At 41.4% G+C, this 25,331-nt stretch overlaps 1 protein-coding gene across 2 annotated transcripts in view; it reads left to right on the plus strand.

The window, feature by feature from the left end:
* Positions 1-25,331, plus strand: part of LOC140718257 (alpha-1,3-galactosyltransferase 2-like) — a 74,280-nt gene that overhangs the window by 17,298 nt on the left and 31,651 nt on the right. For both annotated transcript variants that reach the window (XM_073031763.1, XM_073031762.1), the window contains exon 2: positions 24,568-24,648. In XM_073031763.1, the coding sequence (XP_072887864.1) occupies positions 24,578-24,648 (71 nt within the window). In that variant the 5' untranslated portion in view covers positions 24,568-24,577. The remainder of the gene's footprint in view (positions 1-24,567; positions 24,649-25,331) is intronic.

Consider the following 25,331-nt stretch of genomic DNA (forward strand, 5'->3'; position numbering starts at 1 on the left):
ACAAGCTTTCTCTATTTGTAAGCCAACCACCCCTTCCATCTCTTCAGTTCGGTTCCCACCCCCCCGGCGATTCTAGTTTAAATTCTCCCCAGTAGCCTTAGCAAATTTCCCTGCCAGGATATCAGTCCCCTTCGGATTCAAATGCAACCTGTCCTTTTTGTACAGGTCACTCCTGCCCCCAAAGAGTCCAGATGATCCAGATATCTGAATCCCTGCCCCCTGCTCCAATCCTTCAACCACATATTTATCTTCCATCTCACTCTATTCCTATACTCACTGTCATGTGGCACAGGCAATAATCCTGAGATTACCACCCTTGAGGTCCTGCTTCTCAACTTCCTTCCTAACTCCCTGTAGTCTGTTTTCAGGACCTCCTCCCTCTTCCTACCTATGCCGTTGGTACCAATATGTACCAAGGCAGAGAGGAGAGCTGACTGAGTTCATAGAGGTGATCGGCTGAGATGTGACCAAAATTCTCTAGTTTCTTGTGGTGATATGCAGAGCAGTTGCTGTGGTGCATTGATTTAAAAAAAAATGCCAAGATTTGATGGGGCCATGCCAAATATCTTCAGCCTCCTGAGGAAGTAGAGGTGAAGGTGTGCTTTGTTGTGATCTCTGTGTAGTTGGACCTGGGCAGGCGATCAGTGGTGTTCATTCCTAGGAGCTTGAACCTCTCAACTTTGACTCTCTGACTGGGCCTCTATAGCACTCTGGGATGGAGAATTCCCAAACTTTACTGCCTGCGAGTTGTGAAATTTCTCCTCATTTTGGTGCTAAATGGCCTCTCCCACCTTCAGAGTCTGTGATCCTGGGTTCTAGATTTCTCAGTCAAGAAAACATCCATCTGGTAAGGGCTTGTTACATTTCAATGAGATCTCCACTTAATTTGTCTAAGATGTATAAAATACATTATACATTTTATAAAATGTATAAAATACAGGCCTAATCTACGTAATCTCTCTAATACTGTAAAACGCAACCCAGGAGCTATTTTGAGACATCTTCTGTCACACTATGGAATGTGTATCTTTTAGATAAGGAAACCAATACTGCAGGTGCAATGATTGTAGGGGCACTGTAGTGTAGGGGCAGGCACCTCAAACCCCCTTTAATATCAGCAATACCTTACCAAAAGCAAGAAGGCAAATAATTATTGAGGAGAATGCCATTCTTTTCTCAGTTATTGTCCTTTATTATATATTCCAGCATCATCATGATTAGATGAAACATTTTGGTAGTTCATTGTTTTCTTTCTCATATTGCATTTCTGGGGCGCCTTCAAAAGGGCAAACTAGCGGCAGAGCAGATCGATGGATACAGCTAAATATTCCTGTGTCATCCTGCTACAGCTGAGAATCACAGCTGCATCTGAGGTCTGTATTGTTAATCGAGATGTTTTAAGGTGATTTGAATAATCCAGTGGTGCTTAAAACTGACAGAAATAATGCCAACAGTGGCCATATGATTTTCAACCACCATTACTGACTATCTTGCTGGCAAACATACCGTCTCTGGTAAATAAAATTGACAGTCTCAGCTTGGGTGCTGCATCAGAGACACATTAGGGCAGCGTGACACTTCTGCTTCATGAAATCCTGGTTAACCCCTTTCATACCGGACGCAGCGATTCAGATTGATGGATTCACTGTACACCGTCAGGATAGGATTGTCAACCCTCTGAAAAGCTGAGGTGATAATGGTGATGTACACCTCATGATCAACTCCTCTTGCTGCACAAAGGCATCAATGATGTCCCAGTTCTGGTCACCAGATCTGGAATATCTTGCAATTAAGTGCCGTCTATTTTACTTGCCGTAAGAGGTTTCTATGATCATTTTGGTATCGGTACACATTCCACCTCAGGCCTATATCAAACGGGCTCTAGATGATCTGAGCAATGTGATCAACGTGCACAGAGGAGCACACCTTGACGTCTTCCTCATCATTTTGGGAGAATTTAACCAGACCAGCTTGAAAAAGTCACTAAATAATTAGCATCCACTTGTACCAGAGGAAACAACACATTGGACCACTGTTACGCCACCATCAAGAATGCCTACCGTGCTATTCCACGCCCACACTTCAGAAAGTCTGATCACCTGGCTGTACTCTACTCCCTGAGTATAGGCAGAGACTGAAGACTGCAGCATCAGTAGTGAGAACCATGGACAAGGGAAGCGCAGGAACGCTTACAAGACTGTTTTGAATCGGTGGACTGGACTGTATTCAGGGATTCATCTTTGAATCTGGATGAGTATGTTGCAGTTGTTTCTGACTTCATTAAGACCTGTGTGGATGAGTGTGTGCCTACAAAAATATTCCCAATCAAATGCTGTGGATGTACAGGAGGTTTGTCACCTGCTGAGGACTAGATCTGTGACATTTACGTCTGACGACCCAGGCCTATACAGGAAAAACAGGTATGACTTGCGGAGTGAAGAAACTATTCCAAGTGAGGTTGGAGACGACATTGGATGTACGTCAACTCTGACAGGGTTTGCAGGACATTACATCCTACAAAGTGAAACCCAATAGTGTGAATGGCAGTGATGCTTCACTACCAGTTGAGCTCAGTGTCTTTTAAGCCTGCTTTAAAAGAGAGAATATAACGACAGCTATGAAGATCTCTGCCTTGGAGGCCGATGTCAGGAGGGTGAACACTCATAAGGCGGCAGGCCCAATGGAGTACCTGCTAAGGCTCTGGAAACTTGTACCAACCAACTGAAGGAAGTTCCCACCTCCTTCAAAAGGGCAATTGTTATACCGGTGTCCGGGAAGAGTAACGTGAGCTGCCTTAATGACTGTCGCCAAGTCGCCCTCACATTTACAGTGATGAAATGCTTGGAGATGTTGGTCATGGCTAGAATCAACACCTGTCTTGGCAAGGACCTTGACCCACTGCAGTTTGCCTATTGCCACAATAGGCCTATGGCAGATACAATCTCTGGCTCTTCACATGGCCTCAGAACACCTGGACACTCCCTGTGCAATTGGATCCTCTACTTGGGAACTGGAAGACTACAATCTGTGTGGATTTGTATTAATAACTCCTCCTTGTGCACTGCCAGGATGTGTGCTTTGCCCACTGCTCTACACTTTCTACACCCATTACTGTGTGGCTGGGCATGGCTCAAATGCCATCTGTAAATTTACTGATGATAGAACCATTGTTGGCAGAATCTCAGATGGCGATGAGAGGGCGTACAGGAGTAAGGTATAGCAGCTAGTTGAGTGGTGTCACAGCAACAATCTTGCACTCAACGTCAGTAAGATGAAAGAGCTGATTGTGGACTTCGGGAAGGGCAAGACGAGGGAGCACAAACCAACCCTCGTAGAGGGATCAGAAGTGGAGAGAGTGAGCAATTTCACGTTCCTGGGTGTCAAAATCTCTGTGGCTCTAACTTGGTCCCAACATATCAATGTGGCTATAAAGAATCCAAGACAGTGGGTATATTTCATTAGGCATTTGAGGAGAGTCGGTTGGACATTCAAATTTCTACAGATGTGCCATGGAGAACATTCTGACAGGCTACATCACCGTCAGGTAATGGGGGGGGGGGGGTGGAACTACCGTACAGGATTGAAAGAAGCCACAGAAAGTTGTAAAATTAGTCAGCTTCACCTTGAGTATTAGCATCCATAGTATCGAAGACGTTTTCAAGGAGTGGTGTCTCAGAAATGTGATGTCCATCATTAAGGACCCCTATCACTCAGGGCATGCCCTGCTCTCATTGTTACCGTCAAGAAGAAGGCACAGAAGTGCATGCACAGGGATTCAGGAACAGCTTCTTGCCATCTGCCGTCAGATTCCTAAATGGACATTGAACCCATGAACACTACCTCACTTTTATTATTTCTGTTTTTGCAGTGTTTCAAATTTAACTATTTAATACACATTTATTTACTGTAATTGATTTCATTTATTTTTTCTTATTATTATGCATTGCTTTGTAAGTTAACAGATTTCATGACGTGCGCTGGTGGTATTAAGCCTGATTCTGATTCTGTCTTTCTCTGTCACTGTAACACGACATACTTTGATCTGTTTTGCTTTCTGTTTGTACTGCCTGGATGTTCTTGTATATGGAATGATTTGTCTGATTGTGCTCACTGCCTGTTTCACTACTAGCGTTTCGGGCAGCAAAGAAGCTCCTCCATCTCTGTCTGCCATATTGTCGCACGCAGGTATAGGAGGGTTCTTCATTTATATAACAATTTTGTTTTACCAGTCAGAGTTGTTAGCCCTAAACTGAATCCTCGAACCTGGAAAACCGGTCTGACCTCTGCCCTTTGACCTGTTTGGCATGGGTGACCCTACCAGGAGCCAAAGCATAAAGCCTTGACTCCAGCCAACATAGCTCTCTGGGTCATTGAGGCACGCAAGCCTCCAAACCCCACGGCAAGGTTGTGGTCCTCTTGGAGCATCTGTATGTTTGGCATGGAAACAAATGCCTTTCACTGAACCTCAGTACATGTCACAAGAAAAAAACTCAGTTGTTGATAATTGGTGTTCATTTGCCAGAACCACTGCAGAATCTAGAATTTTGAAAGATATTGATCAATGAAACCATGGAGTCTGTCACCATCTATTTAAAACTCTTGGATGTAGATCACTGGGTCCTTGGATTTCAGTCTCACCAATGATTTCCTTCAATACCTAAATCTTATTGCTTCATATTTCTGGCAGGTTATCTTTGTCTCTCTCCTGGCCACACACAATATTTATTTAACATCTCTGGCATTTCTTATTTTCCCCCATCATTAATTCAACTACCTCTGTAAGGGGCTGCACTTATTGTTATTGTCAAAAGTAGTGAGAGGTAGTGAAAAGCTTTGTATGCATAATTACATTGAGATAGTTCAAACAAAATTGAATGCAAAATACAGTTTTTCAGTTACAGAGGAAGTGCAAGGGTTATGATTGTATAGTAGTGCTGGAAAGTTTGTAAACCCTTTAGAATTTTCTCAACTTCTGAATAAATATGACCAGATCTTCATGTAGGTCCTAAAACCAGATAAAGAGAACCCAATTAAATGAATAACACAAAAAAATTATACTTGTTCATTTGTTTATTGTGGAAAAATGATCCATTACATGTATTTGTTGGGAAAAGTATGTGAATCTTTGCTTTCAGTAAATGTGATCACCTTGTACAGCAATAACTTCAATCAAACGTTTTCTGTAATTGTTGATCAGTCCTGTACATCGGCTTGGGGGATGTTTTGGGGCATTGCAATAGGCCCTTTTAAAATTGCTTCAACTCTGTGGTGTTGGTGGGCTTCCTTGAATGAACTGCTTGCTTCAGGTCCTTCCACAACATTTCTATAGGATTAAGTCCAGGACTTTGACAGCCATTCCAAAACATGAATTTTCTTCTTTTTAAACCATTCTGTTGATTCACTCTTGTCTTTTGGATCATTGTCTTGTTGCATTATCCAATTTCTGTTAAGCTTCTGGTGATGGACTGCTACCGTAATATACTCCTGTAAGGTGTCTAGATACAATTTTGAATTTATTCTTCCCTCTGTGATTGCAAGCTGCCCAGGCCCTGAGGTAGCAAAGCAGCCCCAAACCATGATGCTCCTTCCACCATGCTTCACAGTTGGGATGAGGTTTTGGTGCTGGTGTGCAGTGCCCTTTTTCCTCCAAACATAGCAATGTGCATTTCTGCCAAAAAGTTCAACTTTTGTCTCATCTGTCCACAGAACCTTGTCCCAGAAGCATTGTAGAACATCCAGGTGGTCTTTTGTAAACTTGAGACATGCAGCAGATTTATTTTTATTTGGGGGAGAGCAGTTGTTTCGTCTGTGGTGTCCTTCCATGAACACCAATCTTGTTCAGTGTATGTCTTCTAGCAGACACATGAACAGAAACTTTAGCAAGTTCTAGAGATTTTTGCAGGTCTCTTGCTGTTAACCTTGACTTCTTTTTCATCTCCATCTGCATTGCCCGTTGTGCTCTTGGTGTGATCTTTGCAGAATGCCCACGCCTAGGGAGAGGAGCAACAATACTGAATTTCCTCCATTTGTAGACATTTTCTCTTACTGTGGACTGATGAACACTTAAGGTCTTTAGAAATGCTGTTGTAGCCTTTTCCATCTTTATGTATCAACACAGTTCTTCTAAGGTCCTTTGAAAGTTGTTTGGATCGAGGCATGGTGCACATAAATGGATCTTTCTTGAGAACAGCAAGCTCTGTCAGTAACTTGACTTTGTGCATCTTTTTTTATAGGGCAGGGCATCTCTACAACCCACATCCCCAATCTCATCTGATTGTTTGGAACACCTGACTCCAAATAACTTTTGTAGAAGGCATTACCCCAGAGGTTCACATACTTTTTTCAACAAATGCATGTAATATTGGATCATTTTTCTGAATAAATAAACAAGTGTAATGTTTTTGTTGCTTATTTAATTGAGTTCTCTTTATCTAGGGTAAGGACTTGTGTGAAGATCTGATCATATTTATGCAGAAATAGAGAAAATTCTACAGGGTTCACAAACTTTCTAGCACCGCTATACATAGAGAAATCAAGAGTACAACTTTTAGTGTATCAGACGTCCTTTCAAAAGTCTAATGACTATCTTTGATTCTGGTAGTTTATGCTCTGAGGCTTTTGTACCATCTGCCTGACAGGAGAAGGAGAACAGAGAATAACCAGGGTAAGATGGGTCCTTGGTTTTACTGACTTTCATGTTTTGTAACTTCAAAACATTAAACTAATTCAAAGGACGATGCGGGGAGTCCAAAATACGGCTTTAAGTTAAGCAAGGTGCGCATGTCTCACCTGGAAGGTTGATTCTGTGTGCAATTAACATTTTAAATATAACCTGTAATTAATATTTTAACCCAGGCAATCTGTTCATATTCTATACCTTCACAGTATGATCCAGATCAATTTTGACCCAGTCCAAGAATTCCCTCATAACAAGTATCTATACCAAATTTTGAACCACAGATCTATTTAGAATGTATAAATAGCCTATCTGTCATTGATAAATGGGTGATTAATCCTTGATTAATGTTTCAGAGATCTAAAATCCATTTCAATAGATATGGGTCAAATTTGACCCGGAACAGCCTCAATGTACAAAAGTATAACATTTTTAAATATTATCATTTTTTTGCACATTTTGGGTCATTTTAGGAAAAGTCATCAAATTTTGGCAAAAAAATGGCATTTAGGGTGTTTTTACTGCTGTCAAATGTCAAAACAGGTCAAATTTGACCCAAGCAGTTTGTGAGGGTTAAATGAGCAAGAATGCTTAATTAAACAATCAAGATTATTCGAATATTATTGAATTATTAGATACACAGCACTCCTTCTTGTTTAGTTATAAAGTCCAATTCAATAGACAATGCATCTCAACTATATACATAATATACTCTACAATACCACTACTTTATATAGACATCCACAACAAAGTAAACTTTAAATTGTCCTATTCAGGCTTAAAGATTTAATCACTAAAGGACTTCTTACTCTTGTGGGACAATGTTTTTCCTGACAAGGGGCGTCACTCAGTTTGGCAAGTGAGATTTGAGGCTGTGATATTGGGTTCTAGGACCACCTCTGTGGTGGTTGTAGGAGTCGTCTAAGATGCAAGAAGTCGTTCTGACTGTGGCTACTAACTTGGGAGGGTGCATTTAGTTCACTAGAGTATTATTATTAATCCTTCAGTTGCTCACTTTATGAGCTGATCTCTCATCTTGGTTTTCTCATGCACAACATCAACTGATGAACCCTCTGTTTTCGCATCTCCAGTGACTCCTTTTGATTTTCGGCCTTTCTTTCATCCAGCTGGTCTTTGATCTTTGCATCTACTGTTATAGGCAGCTTATTGTCTCGCACTTGAAGTTCATGCAATGCACACAGAGTAGATTCCGGTTCTTTATACTCAAAAAGCTGAATGCTTGCAACTTTTTTCCAACTCTTTGAATTCACTTTCAGCTTAAAACCAGGTCATGTTTTGCAAGTTTGCCTGATTAACGTAGTCCTCAGTTGTGTTTCATGCAGAGACTGTAGTCTAACCACTGCTTTCATCCCTTTTGTGATGCTTCTGAGCAGCATAGCCCTTCCTTGGTCCCATATGCTTTCCAACCAGAGGCACTGAACTTGGCACCGATACTTGTTTGTTCTCTGTTGGGCAGCTGTTCAAAGTGTACAGCATGGAGACAGTTTTGGCATCATCCAATACCTTTCTTTTAGTTGGCTTCATTGCAAGGAATGTGACATACAATTGGTGGACAGACCTGTAATCAAGTTGTAACTGTCTCAGCCACTCATGTCCCCACAATGCATGTTCTCCTGTTTCTACCACATACAAGCTCAATGTGGCTTGTTGGTTGTTGCATTTTACTGCTACATATGTCTTTCCCACTGGAGTCATCTTTTCTTCAGTACAAGTTCTTAGTTGGATATTTTTCAGGCTTCTGTTTGCTATCTTTGAAATGCTGTTCAAACTCATTTTGTAGAATGACTGAGACAGCTGGGCTAGTGTTGAATTCCATTTTAATTAATTCGCCCTTCACTTGTGTAGGCCATATTGCTTGTGGGTTGTTAATCTTCACACTGTAAATCTCAAGGTTATACAGTCCTTTGTCACTCTCAATATTATCAGCATGCAGATTGGTACGCTTTTTGAAACTGTCACTTGACTTTTTAACTTTTTCTATTCCTGGAGCAGATTCAAAATCAGGTTTATTATCACCAACAAGTGACGTGAAATTTGTTAACTTAACAGCAGCAGTTCAATGCAATACATAATAGAAAAAAAAGTAAAAATAAATAAGTAAATCAATTACAGAATATGTATATTGAATAGATTAAAAATTAGTCTGCCCTTGGAAAATTATAGGAAAGTTATTTTTGGTACTATTTCAACAGTTCTGAATATCAAATTGCAACCACATCCTGTTACTGTAATTTTCGGTTTACCATTGGTGGATAATAGTTGTTTATCCCCCTCAGCCCAGTGGATGATTGCATTTGTTACATTAATGGCCAGAAGATCTATCCTATTGAACTGGAAAGAAATTAATCCTCCAACTATATTTCAGTGGTTTTCTCAAACTATTTCTTGTTTGAGTTTAGAAAAAATTAGAAGTGTTGTCTTTGACCCTTCAGTTAAATTTGAAGAAACTTGGAGACTATTTATTCAACATTTTCATAGGAGCTAATCTGACTTTTTCTAAACCTTACTTTTATTATCCTTAATTATTTGGATGGAGGTGCAGAGTTATTGATGCTACTGTATATATTTGACATAATGCAATGGCCCATGTTGGTTAGGTTTTTTTTGGGGGGGTTTTCTTATTTACTCCATTTTTCATAATTACTATGAGTTTGGGAGGTTATTATATATGGATTATCATCTATTTGTATTTATACCTTAACCTATTAATTATGTACTTTCAAGCTCTCTGTATTCATGTTTCATTTATGTTTGTTTAAAATTAATAAAAAGATTTTTAAAAAAGAAAGAAAAATTAGTCAGAAGCTGAAATAATATATATTAAATAAGTGAGGTGGTGTTCACGGGTTCAATGTCCATTTGGGAATCGGATGGCAGAGGGGAAGAAGCTGTTCCTGAATCGCTGAGTGTGTGCCTTCAGGCTTCAGTATCTCCTACCTGATGGTAACAATAAGAAAATGTCATGCCCTGGGTGCTGGGAGTCCTTAATAATGGACGCTGCCTTTCTGAGACACCGCTCCTTGTAGATGTCCTGGGTACTTTGTAGGCTAGTACCCAAGATGGAGCTGACTAAATTTGCAACCCTCTTCAGCTTCCCTCACTCCTGTGCAACAGCCCCCCACCCCATACCAGAGAGTGATGCAGGCTGAATGCTCTCTATGGTACACCTGTAGAAGCAGTCCATTTATCTTTGTCTGCTCGACATCCTCTTTGTACGTGTCATGTTCTGCAACTTTCACTTTAAAATCTGCATTTGTTTGGTGAATGTGAGCCCCTGCCACTACGTAATAAAATGAGTTCGGCTGAGCCGATTTCTGGTTGGATGCTGCAATTTTATTCACTTTTATTCCTGACTGCAACTCAATTGCTTCTCTGCATGCCATTTCCATTGAAGCAGTGATTTCCACAGCTCATTTGAATGTAAGTTATGCTTCAGTTAGGAGCTGTTTTTGAATGCTTTCTTGTAAGGTTCCACAAACTAAATGATTTCTTGGTGTATCATTAAGCCCATTACCAAAACGATGATTCTTAGGTAATCTCTTTAATTCAGCCACGCAAGCTAAAATGGACTCCCCTTCCTTTTGATTCCGCTTATGTTCTGCAATCAATAATGGCTTTGGTTCTAAGTATTCCTGTATTACTTTTACAGTAGCAGCTAAGCTAATTTCTACGGTTTTGTTTGCACAGTCCAACTTCGAAGTAAACTTATGATCTCAGCAAAATTGGCACTCACTTTTCATTGGTTTTTCTATTTACTTTAAAATGCTGTTCTAATAGCTCTGTGTACATGAGCCAGTTACCTGTTGTGTAATCAAATTGTCAATCTTTCAGATCTAGCCAGCCATTTCTGATTTTTCTTTTAGTGATTATTATCACCTAGTACTCACCCTTTATGAACCCTGAATTCTTCTACTTATGGCCATTTTGTCCATTCCTTGCACTTCTTATTTTAGTTTGTGCATCTCGCTGCACTTTATCAAGTCTGTAGCTGTGTCACCAATGTCATGTTTTTAACTTCAAAGCATGAAACTAGTTTCAAAGGATGATAAGAGGAGTCTGAAATATGGGTGTAATTTCAACTTTCCGTTAAGTGAGGCACACATGCATCACATGGTAGTGTGATGACCTATGCATTGATGTATTTTAAATAATCTCATATTCAGTCTTCCTTTCTATTTTTAATTTTATGACTTTTGTTTTGGATTTACCACTGTCATTCATTTCTTCTATCAGCCACGGACAAACCAGTTTTCTTGTTGCGTGTTTGTGCCTCAGAGGATTTTTTTTTGTAAACCATAGGTTATTTCTTTAAATGCTAGTCATTCCCTGTCCACCATTGTTGTAGGACAGCTCATCTCTTCATTGTGGCTCTGATACTTCCCAAAACTAGCTGCTGATTTAGTTCTTCTGAGTTGGTGCTTCATAAGGTAAATAACCAGGATAGAACCTGACAATGGAAAGTCCTTATTAAAGGTAGTCAACCTTCCACTAACAGCAATGATTGGTATGGAAAGATATTAGTGTCAAAGTTCAAAGTAAATTTATTATCAATGAATGTATTTGTCACTATATACATACTAGCTTGAAATACATTTTATTGCAGGCATTTACAGGAAAATAAGAAATACAATATTATAAAAACTATAAATAATGAAGGCTGACACAAAGCAATAAAGACAAATTGTGCAAATAATAAAAAGTAAATAATTTTGAAAACTTGAGTTGTAGAGTCCTTGAAAGTGAGTTGATAAGTTGTGGAATCTGCTGAGCATTGAGGTGAGACAATTTAACCATGCTGGTTCAGGAGCTTGATGGTTGGAGGGTAATATCTGTTCCTGAATCTGGTAGCATGAGCTCCAAAGCTCCAGAGCTTCCTGCCTCGTGGTGGTAGCAAGAAGAGAATATGGCCTGATTGAAGGAGTTCTGTGATGATGGATGTAGCACTCCTTGTAGATGTGCTCACTTTGGGGAGGGAATATTCTGTGATGGACTGGGCAGTTTCTACCTTTTTTTTTGGTAGACGTTCCCAATCTTGGGTATTGCTGTTTCAGGACCAAGCCATGATGTAACCAGTCAGGGTGCTCTCCACTATACATCTAGCGAGGTTTATCAGAATGTTAGATGATGTGCCACATCTACACACACGTCTAATAAATTAGAGGTATTGTTGTACTTTGTGATGGTTCCTACATGCAGGCCCTAGGACAGATCCTCTGATGTGATAACACCAGGAAATTTAAAGTTACAGACCATCACCAGTTCATCCCTAATAAGGACTCATCCTGTACATTTCTAAATTCTATAGTACAGTGATATTTTGAACATTCCACATTCTGTATATTGTTCCTAAAGGTACAAACATGTATGTATACTCCACTCACCTTTGTGAATCTCTAGGCATGTTCAGCTTGGGAGAGCTGGCCTAACAAAATGATGAATTCACCAACACCGGATCATGTCTCTCAGCCAGTGTCCAAGACTACTGTTGATATCCTATGTACGTTTAGTGCCATCAGCGGTGCTAGAACAGAGTTATACAACTTGAAAGAAGTTGCCCCATTACTGATTCCTGATCCTTTGAAATATCATGGCTTCTGGCCACAGATCAGAAACCTACCGATGGTTTCCACCTGCAGTCCCTTCCTAGCTTGCTGAGTCAATACTTGTCCAAGTTGAACCCTGCTTGGAAGCTGCACTGAAGGCAGCAAGGACAGAGATCATTCCTAGGTTGGGGATCTTATCATCTTGCATCAAGAATAGCTTGTTCATGTTGCCATTAACTAAATGACCAAATTCTGACAAATAATGCTGTCTGACTGCACGGTGAGAGAACCCTCTTGGGGGGTGGGGGTGGGATTGGGGTAGGAGACGAATATTTAATTGGACTTGTTCTGCTAATCCACCCAACTATGATAATAACAGACACAAAATTCCCGAGGAACTCAGCAGGTCAGGCAGCATCTCTGGAAGTGAATCTGAAGTCAAAATTTCGGCCAAAACCCATCTTCAGGACTGGGAAGGAAGGGTGAAGATGCAAGAATAAAAATTTGAGGGGAGGGGAAGGAGGATAGCTGGAAGGTGAAGCCAGGTGGGTACTAGAGATAAAAGGCTGGAGAGGAGAGGAGAGTGAATCGTAGGAGAAGTGGAAGGAGGAGGGGGCCTAGGGGAAGATGATAATCAGCTAAGAGGCCAGAGTGGTCAATAGAAGAAGTTGGGGGGGGGGGGGTTAATATAACCAGAAGGAGAAATCAATAAATCAATATTTGTGCTATCAGGCCAGAGGCTATCCACACAGAATACAAGGTGTTGCTTCTCGACCCTGAGCCTTATCACGAATGAAGAACAGGCCATGGACTGACATGTCGGATGAGGAATGGGAATCTGGAAATAAAATGTTTGGCCGTCAGGAAGTTCTACTTTTGGCGGATGGAGCAAAGGCACTTGAAGAAGCACCTTTTATTATGGGTCTCTCCGATGCAGAGGAGGCCGAATCGGGGGCACTCCATACAATAGACGACCCCAGCAGATTTGCAGGTGCATCGTTGCCTGACATGGAATGACTGTTTAGGGCCCTGGATGGAGGTGAGGGCAGAAGTGAGCAGGCCGGTGTAGAACTTTAGTCTCTTGCAGGGATAAGTGCTGGGAGGGAAATTAATGGGGAGGGACAAATGGACAAGGGAATCACAGGGGGACTGATCCCTCTGGAAAGCAGATCATTTGTTGATGTGATAACCACACAGTCCTTCAAGAAAAGTTCTTCCTTTTATCCAAAAACACCCCATCCATTTTATGACACCTCAACTGTACTTCATGAAATAGCTTTGGAGCTGATCTCTCGGCTCAAATGAAGCAATGATGTGACACTAAGAATTTATGTATCATGAAATTTTCTACAAAGATTTGTAATCTTGTGGACCACAAATTCCCTGGGCTGCTATCATCATTAAATGAATGGACCAACCCAGCTTCAATGAAAAATGTAAAAAATATATATATAATTGAAATGCTAATCTGGCACATTTATGCTTGCCTGAAGCATATTAATCTGATGAACACTCAGTTAACAAGTGGACAGTTAAATGACTTGTAGAAAGGGATCCCATGAACTTATCCTTCTTAATACCAAAGTCAGCACAAGGGTCCACAAATTGAGGCTGAAGCACCTGCAAGGAGATAGTCCATCTTGAACCTCTTACTGAGGGCCCACCTATCTGGAAACCAGTCTTCAGTCAATTTAATTCCAAAATACACTTAGGTAATTGGTGACAATATCTCCTCCTCGCTGATGATCAACACTGGCGCACCTCAGGAGTGTGTGCTTAGCCCACTGCTCTGCTCCCTCTATACCCATGACTGTGAGGCTTGGTGTGGCTCAAATACCATCTATAGATTTGCCGATGGTGCAACCGTTGTTGGTAGAATTTCAGATGGTGATGAAAGGGCGTACAGGAGTGAGATATACTACGTAGCTGAATGTTGTTGTTGCAGCAACAACCTTGAAAGATTGAAAGAAGAAAGAGCCGATTGTGGACTTCAAGAAGCGTAAAACGAGGGAAGACGAACCAATCCTCATAGAGGAATCAGAAGTGGAAAGAGTGAGCAGTTTCAAGTTCATGGTTGTCAAGATCTCTGTGGATCTAACCTGATCCTAACATAACGATGCAGCTATAAAGAAGACAAGACAGCAGCTGTATTTCATTAGAACTTAGAAGAGATTACCGTAGGTTTGTTACCTAAGACATTCAAACTTCTATAGATCCACTGTGGAGAGCATTCTGACAAGCTGCATCACTGTCTGCTGCGGTGGGTGGGGGTTTGCAACTGCACAGGACCGAAAGAAGCTACAGAAAGTTGTAAAATTAGCTCCATCTTGGATACTAGCCTCCATAGTATCTAAGACATCTTCAACGAGTGATGTCTCAGAAAGGTGGCGTCCATTATTAAGGACCCCATCAACCAGGACATGCCCTCTTCTCATTGTTACCATCAGGTAGGAGGTACAGAGGCCTGAAGGCACACACTCAGTGATTCAGGAACAGCTTCTTCTCCTCTGCCAAACGATTTCTAAATGGACATTGAACTCATGAACGCCATCTCACTATTTTAAGAATATATTATTCTGTTTTGCATTTATTTTAATATATTTACTTATTTTTTTATTTCTATATTACCATGTATTTACATTGTACTGCTGCTACTAAGTTACCAAATGTCATGACACATGCTGGTGATAATAAACCTGAATGCGGGTGAAAACAATTTCACTACTTCGTTAGGAGCTACAAAGAATTTGAAGGAATCAACAGTCATCTTGAAAATGAAGATTTTCAGTTGTTGAAAGCATTGTATGAAAGCCGTCCATATACTGCGTTAGATATTTTGCACAGACCTTGTTTATTTTGCAGTCAATCAAGATAACACAGCAGTGTTAACTGGATGAATGCCTTTGACCATTAGGAACTAGTTTTATAGAACTGTTGTAGTACTGTTAACGTTCATTTGAATACATCATTTATATTTAAATATATTTAAATTTCATTTAAATTTATCATTTGTTACTCAGTTAAACAGGTTTTTAATACATTTTGAACTATTTCCATGAAGTTGTGGTTAATTGGGGCAGTTGTTTAATTGGGCCAAAATGTACTGGTCCTGATGTGTCCCTGTTAAGCAGAATCCACTGTATATCATTGTTCTCAAGGATTTGAGAGCTGTTTACTCTATTGTTTACTCTTTTCTGTCGATGCTGCCTGGCCCTGCTGAGTTCCTCCAACATTCTGTTTGTGCTTCCTGTTGATCACTTTGTCACTAAGGGAGTTTGCAGCAGCTATTAGCCCACCAGCACAGCTTTGCTATATGGAAGAAAGTTGGGGAATCCAGTCAAAATGAGCAAACTCCACATTGGCCTCAGCTGAGATCAGGATTAAATCCTAATGGTTTGAGGCAGCAGCACTAACGGCTGCCTACAATATTGACTTCCTCTCTGTTCTACTCTCTCCATCTCCTCTTACTACATGAAAGCAAGTTATTTGGCTCTTTAAGACTGTGTGCTCAAAGCTCGAGTATCCAGCTTATTCAGTATGAATGCCCTCACTGCTTACATGAACCCTTTACTGGGTTTATTATGGGAATTTGTTTGGAAGGAAGTCCAGAATTTAACCCCAGAAATGTAATTCGAAGTCAGTTGAAACGGAGCCAGCAGTCAAAGATTCTTGATGAGAGTCCAAGTTTGTGCTTGGTGCTCCAGAAGCATCTCTAATGTCTCTAGGATCGTAAACCTATTGGTCTCCACAGTAACAATGTAAGTGGAGCTGATAAATGTCAAGCTATTCAAGGAGTAACAGGAAATGAGTATTCATAGTGATGTACCATCAATAACTCTCTGAGATGTGAGGCGAGATATCGGCTTTTATTGACTGGAAGAAAGAACAAGCAGCAATTGACCACCATGCTACATCCTGGAGACTGAGAGGCAGGGCTCAGGCCCCAATCGCCTTTATACCGGGGTCTGTGGGAGGAGCCACAGGAGCAGTCAGCGGGGGGTGGGGGGGGGGCGTGTCCAGACAGATATATGTAGTTCACCACACATAGACCAGGGGTTCTCAATCTGAGGTCCACAGACCCTTTGCTTAATGGTATTGGTCCAAGGTTTTAAAAGATTGGGAACCCCTGTTACAGAGGCACACAGGAATGAAGTAAGTCCTTTAGCCCACTCACAAATGAGAGAAAATCTGCAGGTGCTGGCAATCTTAGCAACGCACACAAAATGCTGGAGGAACTCAACAGGCCAGGCAGCGTCTGTGGAAAAAGTGTATAGTCAACGTTTCGGGCTGGGCCCCTTCATCGGGACTGAAGGAAAAAGATGAGGAGTCAGAGTTAGAAGGTGGAGGGAGGGGAGGAAGAAACACTAGGTGATAGGTGAAACGGGGGGGGGGGGAGAGTAGTAAAGATCTGTGGTTGATTGGTGGTAGAGATACAGGGCTGGAGAAGGCCATGGAAAATAGAAAAGGGGAAAAGGGGATGGAGCACCGGAGGGAGGTGATTGTGAAGTGCAGAGATGAGGTGAGAGGGAAAAGAGAATGGTGAAGAGGTGGGGGTCGCATTTCCAGACGTTAGAGAAATCGATGTTTATGCCATCAGGTTGGAGGCTACCCAGACGGAGTACAAGGTGTTGCTCCTCCAACCTGAGTGTGGCCTCATCGTGACAGTAGAGGAGGCCGTGGACTGACATGTGGGAATGGGAAGTGGAAGCAACATGGGTGGCCACTGGGAGATCCTGCTTTTTCTGGCGGGTGGAGTGTAGGTGCTGGGCGAAGCGGTCTCCCAATCTATGCCAGGTCGCACTAATGCACAGAAGGCCACACCAGGAGCACTGGACACAGTATATGACCCCAATAGACTCACACGTGAAGTGTCGCCTCACCTGGAAGTACTTTTTGGAGCCTTGAATGGTAGTAAGGGAGGAGGTGTAGGGGCAGGTGTAGCACTTGTTCTTTCTTCCATGTAGCCCCCCCCCTTTTTCTTTCTTCAAAGTCTGCACTGACAAATCAAGCAGTTTCTTTTACACTAAATTTTATACTATTTTTCTATAGTCCCCTCAGCTCCTCCAGGTTATACCACTCATCTAGATATTAGGAGGCATTTAATAGCTAATTAACTTGCACATGTTTGAGGAAACCAGAGTGTGCAGGTCAACACAAAGGAATGAGCATTGGTCACAGTTACATCAGGCAGCATCTCGCATTCCTGCATCAACTTGCCACCCAGAATGTTCCTGCATCCTGCCTGTCAAGCTCCATAGGAATTTTGTAAGTGCCACTGTACTCTTTTATATACTTAAAAAAGCTTTTAGTATCTTTGATATTAGTTGCCAGCTTACTCTCATAATTCATCTTTTTCTTCTGAATGACCACCTTAGTTTCCTTCTGCAAGTTTTTAAAAGCTTCCCAGTAGCTCTGGCTTCCTTGTATGCCCTCTCTTTTGCTTTTACTTTGGCTCTGATTTCACTTCTCAGCCATGATAGTGTCCATCTTCCTTTTGAAAATTTCTTCTTATTTGGAATATATCTATCTTGTACTTCCCTAATTTCTCGCAGAAACTTCAGCCATTGCTGCTCTGCTGTCCTTCCTGCAAATGTCCCTTTCCAGTCAATTTCGGCCAATTCCCCGCTCATGCCATTGTAATTTCCTTCATTCCACTGAAATACCAACACGTTAGATTTTATTTTTTTTTCCTCTCAAATTTCAAAGTGAGCTTGATCATATTGTGATCACTGTTCACCAAGGGTTCCTTAACCTTAAGAGGCTTTTTTTTTATCACCTCTAGATCATTGCACAACACCCAATCCAGTACAGCCGATCCCCTAGTGGGCTCAACAACAAGCTGTTCTAAAAAGCCATCCCTTAGACATTCTACAAATTCTCTCTCTTGAGGTCCAGTACTGACCTGGTTTTCCCCAACCCACTTTCTTGTTAAAATCTCCAACGAATATCATGACATTGCCTTTCTGACACGCCTTTTCTATCTCCTGCTGTAATTTGTAATCCACATCCCGGCTGCTGTTTGGAGGCCTGTGTACAACTGCCATTACCCTCGCCATTTCTTAACTCAACCCATCGAGACTCTGCTGAGAGCGCAGTTGATTTGACCTTGTCTCTAGTTCCATTGTTGTTAACTCTCTGCCTACGGGCTGCTTTGATATTGCATAATTTCATTACATGACCCTGATAACAGAAGATTGGTTGCGGATGTTGAAGTTGGTTAACTCTTCTTCGATTTGTGCCAGTCACTCTTTAATTCAATTTAAAATTGTACATCGTTACTATCTGACAAAGGAGAGACTGTCTAAAATGTTTCCTAATGTTGATAGTCAGTGTGACAGATGTAAAACCAAGACGGCCACATTGACACATATGTTTTGGTCGTGTTCTGTATTGAAACATTTTTGGAAGTCTGTTTCCTCTACAATTTCTAAAGTTTTAAAAATTAATTTACAACCTAATAAATTGACAGTTTTATTTGGTATAATCCCTCAATATATTCATGGTATTTCTCCATTAGACCAACATGTAATTGCATTTGATACATCGTTGGCCAGAAGGGCTATTTTGTTGAAATGGAAAGAATCTACTCTGATACAATGGTACTCTCAGGCAATGCTGACTTAGTTTAGAGAAAGTCAGAAGTCGAACTTTTGATCCTTGATTTGATTTTGAGAGAAGGTGGGGTTCATTTGCCTGCTACTATCATCTGATTTGAGTTAATTAATATGGTTTCCTTCTGATCTTTCTTTAAGTGGATTTGAGATGGTGGATTGATTTTTTTAATATGGTAGCTTGTATGATGTATAGCTCCAGGGTTGTGCTCCCAATGGGGGTTTTTTTTTTTGTTATTTTGGTTTTTTTTTCAGTTAGTAGGGGTATTTTTTTTAGTTGGGGTTCTTTTTTTTCCCCCTCCTTTTTCTTTCAAAAAAATATTCTTAACACTTTTTTCTTCTTATTATTGACATATTGCTTAGCTTTGTTTTTTTTCTCAGAATCAGGTTTATTATCGCTGATGTGTCACATTTGTGTTTTTTTAAACTTTGTTTATTGTTTTCAAATAGTTACAGAATAAATGTGTATGAGAAAAAAAAATGTTACCCAGCCCCCCTCCCCTTAACCCCTCCCCCTAACATCCCTAAAAAAAAAAGAAAGAGAAAAAAAAAAGGAATGCCTGGATACTGGAGGGTCCCCACACGCTCCACGGAGTTCGTAATAACTTTAGTGTATGCATTTATTTCTTTCCCCAAGTAACCAATTATTTCATCTTCGGAATCCTGTCTTTTGTAAATAAGGGCACCAAATTTTCAAAAATGTTTCATATTTATCTCTTAAATTGTAAGTGATTTTTTCAAGTGGAATACAGCCATAAATTTCGTTCTTCCAACGATCTATACTTAGATATGTATCCGATTTCCAAGTCACTGCAATAGCTTTTTTGGCTACTGCCAATGCAATTTTTATAAATTCTTTCTGATATTTATTCAATCTGGATATCGGTTTTATCCCTTCAATATTACCTAGTAAAAGTAATATTGGGTTGTGTGGAAGTTGTATTCCAATGATTTGTTCCATTAAAACTCTTAAATTTGTCCAAAAAGGTTGAATTTTAGAGCAAGACCAAGTAGAATGTAAAAAAGTACCAATTTCTTGGTTACATCGAAAACACTGATCAGATAGATTTGGGTTTAATTTGTTTATTTTTTGTGGTGTAATATATAGTTGATGTAAAAAATTGTATTGCACTAATCTTAATCGAACATTTATTGTATTTGTCATACTCTCAAGACATAGTCTTGACCAGTTTTTTTCTTCAATTTTGATATTCAAATCACTTTCCCATTTTTGTCTTGACTTATGGATTCCTTGTTTAATTGCCTGTTTTTGAATCAAATTATACATACAAGAGATAAATTTTTTAATCTTTCCTTTTTGAATTAAAGTTTCTATTTCATTGGGTTTCGGTAGTAACATTGTTTGACCTAGCTTTTCTCTTAAATAAGCCCTTAGTTGAAAGTAACAAAAAAGAGTGTTGTTTGATACTTTATATTTATTCTTTAATTGATCAAATGACATTAATATACCTCCTTCAAAACAATCTCCTATATATCTAATCCCTTTTTGAAACCAATTATATAAAAGTTGATTATCCATTGTAAAAGGAATAAGTCTATTTTGGATTAAAGATCTCTTTGCTAATAAGGATTTCTTTGTCTCATCGTCAACATTTATCTTATTCCATAAATCAATCAAATGTTTTAATATAGGAGATTCTTTGCTTAGCTTTGTTGATCAGTTATTTGCTAATTTAGTTCCTTATTGACTTAATGTATCTTGTCAATCTTCAATAATGATTAATAAAACGATTTAAAAATAAAATTACATATTTGCATGCGTAACTGTGTGACCCACTTTTTTTTTAAAATTTAGAGATTTCTTTAGTTTCACAATGTGTGAGTGTCACATCCTGCTGTCGGATGTGGGTAAGCATGCCTGACGAGAGTTACCAGCTGGGGGGGAGAAACAAATTTTAAGCCAAGCAGCTTGGATTGTCTTCATTAGTCAAGATAGTGATTGTTTTATTGTTGCTGTGTGTAAATGGTGAACTCCCAAGAGCTGCAGAACGGGAGGGCAAAATGTGTAAACTACTGGGGAAACTAGGCCAGGGACAAAACAAGGAGGAGTGACTAGCCAGGCAAAGAGGCAAGGTTAGTGGGAGAATGAGCAATGCCAACCTGTTCTGCCACATTAACACCCTTCCCCCCCACCTCTTTTTTGATTGGACAAGGTGGGCAAGCAGGAGAAATAATTTGCCTTTGATGTTGTGTTGTCCTGCCTAATGATGGATGTTGAAGTGGAATGGTTGTGGAGCCAGGTACTATCTGATGCCTTGTGGTCACCTGGATCCAGGTGAGGGCTTTGTGGTCAGTCTCCAGAATGAATTCTCTGCCTTCCAAGTAATACCAGAGGCTCTCGAAGGCCCATTTTGTGGCAAGAGCTTCCTCCTCGACAGTGGAATACCTTGTCTCCCGCAGTAGCAGCTTCCAACTAAGGTACAATACTGGTTGTTCTTCTCCCTCTTTTCCCTGGGCCAGGACTGCTGCGATCCTCACTGCTGAGGCCTCGACTTGACCTGGTGAAGTCTGGGCTGATTAGGACTGGCCAGGCACATGGAGCTTCCTTCAGTGTCACAAAAGCTTCCTCACATTCTTTAGTCCACCAGACTGGATTTTTTGCAGACTTCAGTGTAATTTCTGTTAGTGGGATGGCCAAGGTAGCAAACTGAGGGATAAAATGGCGACACCACCCGATTAACCCTACAAAGGACTGGTTCTGTTTCTTCATGTGGGGCTAGGGATTATTTCTGATGTCCTCAACCTTGTAAGCCAGTGGTTGAACAAGTCCTCGCCCTAGCTGTTAGCCCAGATACGGTGTCTCAGCGCGGGCCCCCTCGCATTTCTAGATGTTCAGTGTCAAGCCAACGGCTGCAGTCTTCTTGAGGATGTTCTGAAGGGTGACTCAGGTGGTCCTCCCAGCTGGCATTGAAGAGGACCATGTCATCCAGGTAGGCCGCACGATGCTTCTCGCATCCCCTCAGCACACGGTCAGTCAGCCGGTGGAAGGTCACCAAGCCTCTGTGCAGCCCGAGTGGCCTGACAGTGAAATGAAAGAGGGCAAGGGGAGTGCTGAATGTGGTGTACTCACAAGAGTCCTTTGCCAGTGGGATCTGCCAATAACCCTTGCACAGGTCAAGGTTACCAGCAGCTCATCAATCCACAGCATGGGTAGGCATCAAACTTTGAGATGGCGTTGATTTTTTCGGAGTCAATGCAAACCCTCGGGCTTTGGCACACTCACCGCCAGGCTGCACCACTCACTCTCAGAGGGCTCGATCACTGCCAGGTTCAACATGGTGCGGATCTCTGCCTTGAGTGCTGTCACCAACCTCCCTGGGATTCAGTAAGGTCTGGACCAGGGACAGAGTGAGGAGGAGTAACTAACCAAGCAAAGGGGGAGGTCAACTAGCATTGCCAGCCAGTTCTGTCCCAGTGAAACTGTGTGGCGTTTATATTTTGGAGAATGCAAAGGCAGTTCTACCTTTGCATTTGACCTGTCCTGTACCTTACCTGTGTGTGTGCTTCATACTGACACAATACTGAACATGGAACTCTTGTCCTGACCGACATTACTGTTCTGAGTTTCTGGCCTGAGGTTGCAAGCTCAGAGAAAATTCTGGCAAGGGCACATCAGATGAGTCGGAACAATAAAAGGAAATCCCTGTCCATTAAGGGATTCTGTTTCTCCAATTTTTGAAAGGTTTAAACATAACCAAAAGGACACGGTGATGGAAAACATGGGAATGCTACTGATGAGGGGTTGGGGTTTGAAGAGAGAATTGAGAACTTTCTGATTGAAGCCTTTAAGGGATGATCATGTTGGAAGGCCAGCAATGACATCTCCCGATGGTCAGGTCGTGGTGACTGGGAAAACAAAGCCGGGTAACTACAAAATATAGAGGATATTATAAACTGCATCGCTTTACCACAGCGGTGCTGAAGTGAAAGTTCTTGATATTTTAAGAAGGAGATGTTCCGCAAATCTAGGATCTAAATACAAACTTTGTAGAATAATCGTAATGGGTGGATGCTGCACCTGTTTTGTTTCGCTTGAACAAATGGACCCAAACTCGGTAGTTCCTTCAAAACCCATTTTATTGTTAATGAAGAGAAGAAAATAGAGAGTTGCGAGAAATGCTTTATATTGTACACTACCTACACCACTAATAGGTAGGGCTAACTTAAGCAACCCCTAGTAGTCTACACAGCCGAATATACTTAACAACGTCTGCGTGGTCCCTGAGGCAGGCGATCGACCGTGGACTGGCTAGGGTGGAGGTCCTTGGCACGGTTCAGCTGCTCGGTCCGAAGGTGGGACCCCGGCGAGTGGTCTGCCCAAGAAGGGACTTGCCCACCTTTGTAGCACTTATCGCTACCTCCCAGTCCAGCTGGAAGGGGCCAGGGATCCAGTCTGACGCTTACACGACCCCAGTTTAGCTAATCCAATTCCCATTCACGAATTAAGCCAACATACATCCTCCACACCTGCAAGTCCCACAACTGGGTGACCTTCAACAGTCGGACGAAGGGTGTCGGCCCAAAACGTTGACTGCTTGTTTCCACAGATGCTGCCCAACCTGCTGAGTTCCTCCAGCATGTTGTGCGTGTTGCTTTGACCACAGCATCTGCAGTGTACTTTGTGTTTACTTCAACAGTCGGCCTCTGCCTCCCCAGGGACAATGCATCCTATTAAGCTTACAATCTCAATACCCAGAGACTGGACTGACACCAATTTACTGCCATCTACTGTGCCTATTGTCTTGTCTATTATTTATTGTAATGCCTGCACTGTTTTGTGCACTTTATGCGGTCCTGGGTAGGTCTGTAGTCTAGTGTAGTTTTTTTCCTGTGCTGTTTTCACGTAGTTTACTGTAGTTTTTGTACTGTTTCATGTAACTCCATGGTCCTGAAAAACATTGTCTTGTTTTTACTGTGTACTGCACCAGCAGTTATGGTCGAAGTGACAATAAAAAGTGACTTGACTTGATCAAACAATTTTTTTAAAAAAAAGCATTTTTAGAGACAAGGTAATTGATGGCTTTTATGCAAATCAGCATTTTTTAGCTTGTTTTCATGTATTGTCATCCCATATACCAGGGTCATGTATTGTCCTCCTTTTATTTAGTATCAAGGATCAATCTGCCCAACAACATAACAGGCCCACAAATTTCTAATTGTTAACCATTTCTTTACCATATCCATTTTCATACCCACTCACTCACTTAGCTATACTCACATACACTATACACTTAGCAGTACAGGGGATTGGGTTTCTTGTCTGCCTGTTTCCTTCCATTCTCTGCATATCTGTGTTAGTCCACCAGCCCCTCAAAAACTACTGTTGTATCTACTTCCACTATTCCCCTCAGCATTCCATTCCAGACTCTTACCATTCCCTGTTTTTTCCAAAAAAATGTTTGACCCAATCATCTCCTTTAAACTTTCTCCATCTCACCTTAAATGCATGTCATCTGGTACTTGACATTTTTCCCCTCTGGGGGAAAAAATGCTGACTTGTCTACCCTTTCTGTGTGTCTCAGAAGCTTATAAATTTCTCTTGGGTCTCTCCTGAGCCTCAAATGTTCCAGAGAAAACTCCCAGGTTTGGAGGGACTGGCAGAATGAATTTAGGGCAGAAAACTGGAAGAAAGGCAGCAGAGGAGCTCAACTGGATTTTCACGCTGGGATTCATGCTTCTTTCTTTTCCTATTCAGGTACCTGGTGATGAAACAGAAATGCTTTTGCTTTCTCCTCGTCTTTGCTGCCTATTCAATGGTGGACCCAATTTTCCTCAGGTAGGGAATTACTTCTCTTGATGGAAGCTTTTACTTGGTCTTCACCCAGGTGGCGTTTGATAGGGCTCTGCACGTGAGGCTCCAGGTTCCTGGCCTCGGGTTGGAGGTGGCGGCAGCTGCTCCTTGGAAGGTGAGCAGTTTTCAATCTTCCTTCATCTACTCTCCGGTAATAAGGATGCCTTTCAGCCACGGTGATGTACAAAGCGCTTCAAACAGAAGCAGCCAAGTGTGTGTTGAAAGCTGTATGGTCAAGTGAACTCCAGACGCGTAGTACAAACTGGGGGATAACACTGCCTCTGTCCTTAATTCCGATTGGGACAAAATACTCTGAGCACTTCTCGCTAGGGATCTGACAGCCTTAATGCTGTCTATAAGCACACCTAGTTGAGCCAGACAACATTACCATGCAGATATTGTGGTCAGAACAAGTAACCATGCTGATTCATGGTTACATTCTCAAGTGAGACAATTCCCTCTATTTATTGATTGCGATACAGTGTGGAGTAGCTCTGTGATGCCTGCCGCACAGCAGACCACCAATTCAAAGCTAGCTTAATCACAGGACAATTTACCGCTGTCTTTGGACTGCCAGAGGAAACCCACACTGTCACGGGGGCAGTGTACAAACTCCTTTAAGGCAGAGTCGGGAATTGAACCCAGGTCACCTGTACTATAAAGTGTTG

The sequence above is a fragment of the Hemitrygon akajei genome, chromosome 29 (assembly GCF_048418815.1).
Source record: "Hemitrygon akajei chromosome 29, sHemAka1.3, whole genome shotgun sequence".
Taxonomy (NCBI): Eukaryota; Metazoa; Chordata; class Chondrichthyes; order Myliobatiformes; family Dasyatidae; genus Hemitrygon; species Hemitrygon akajei.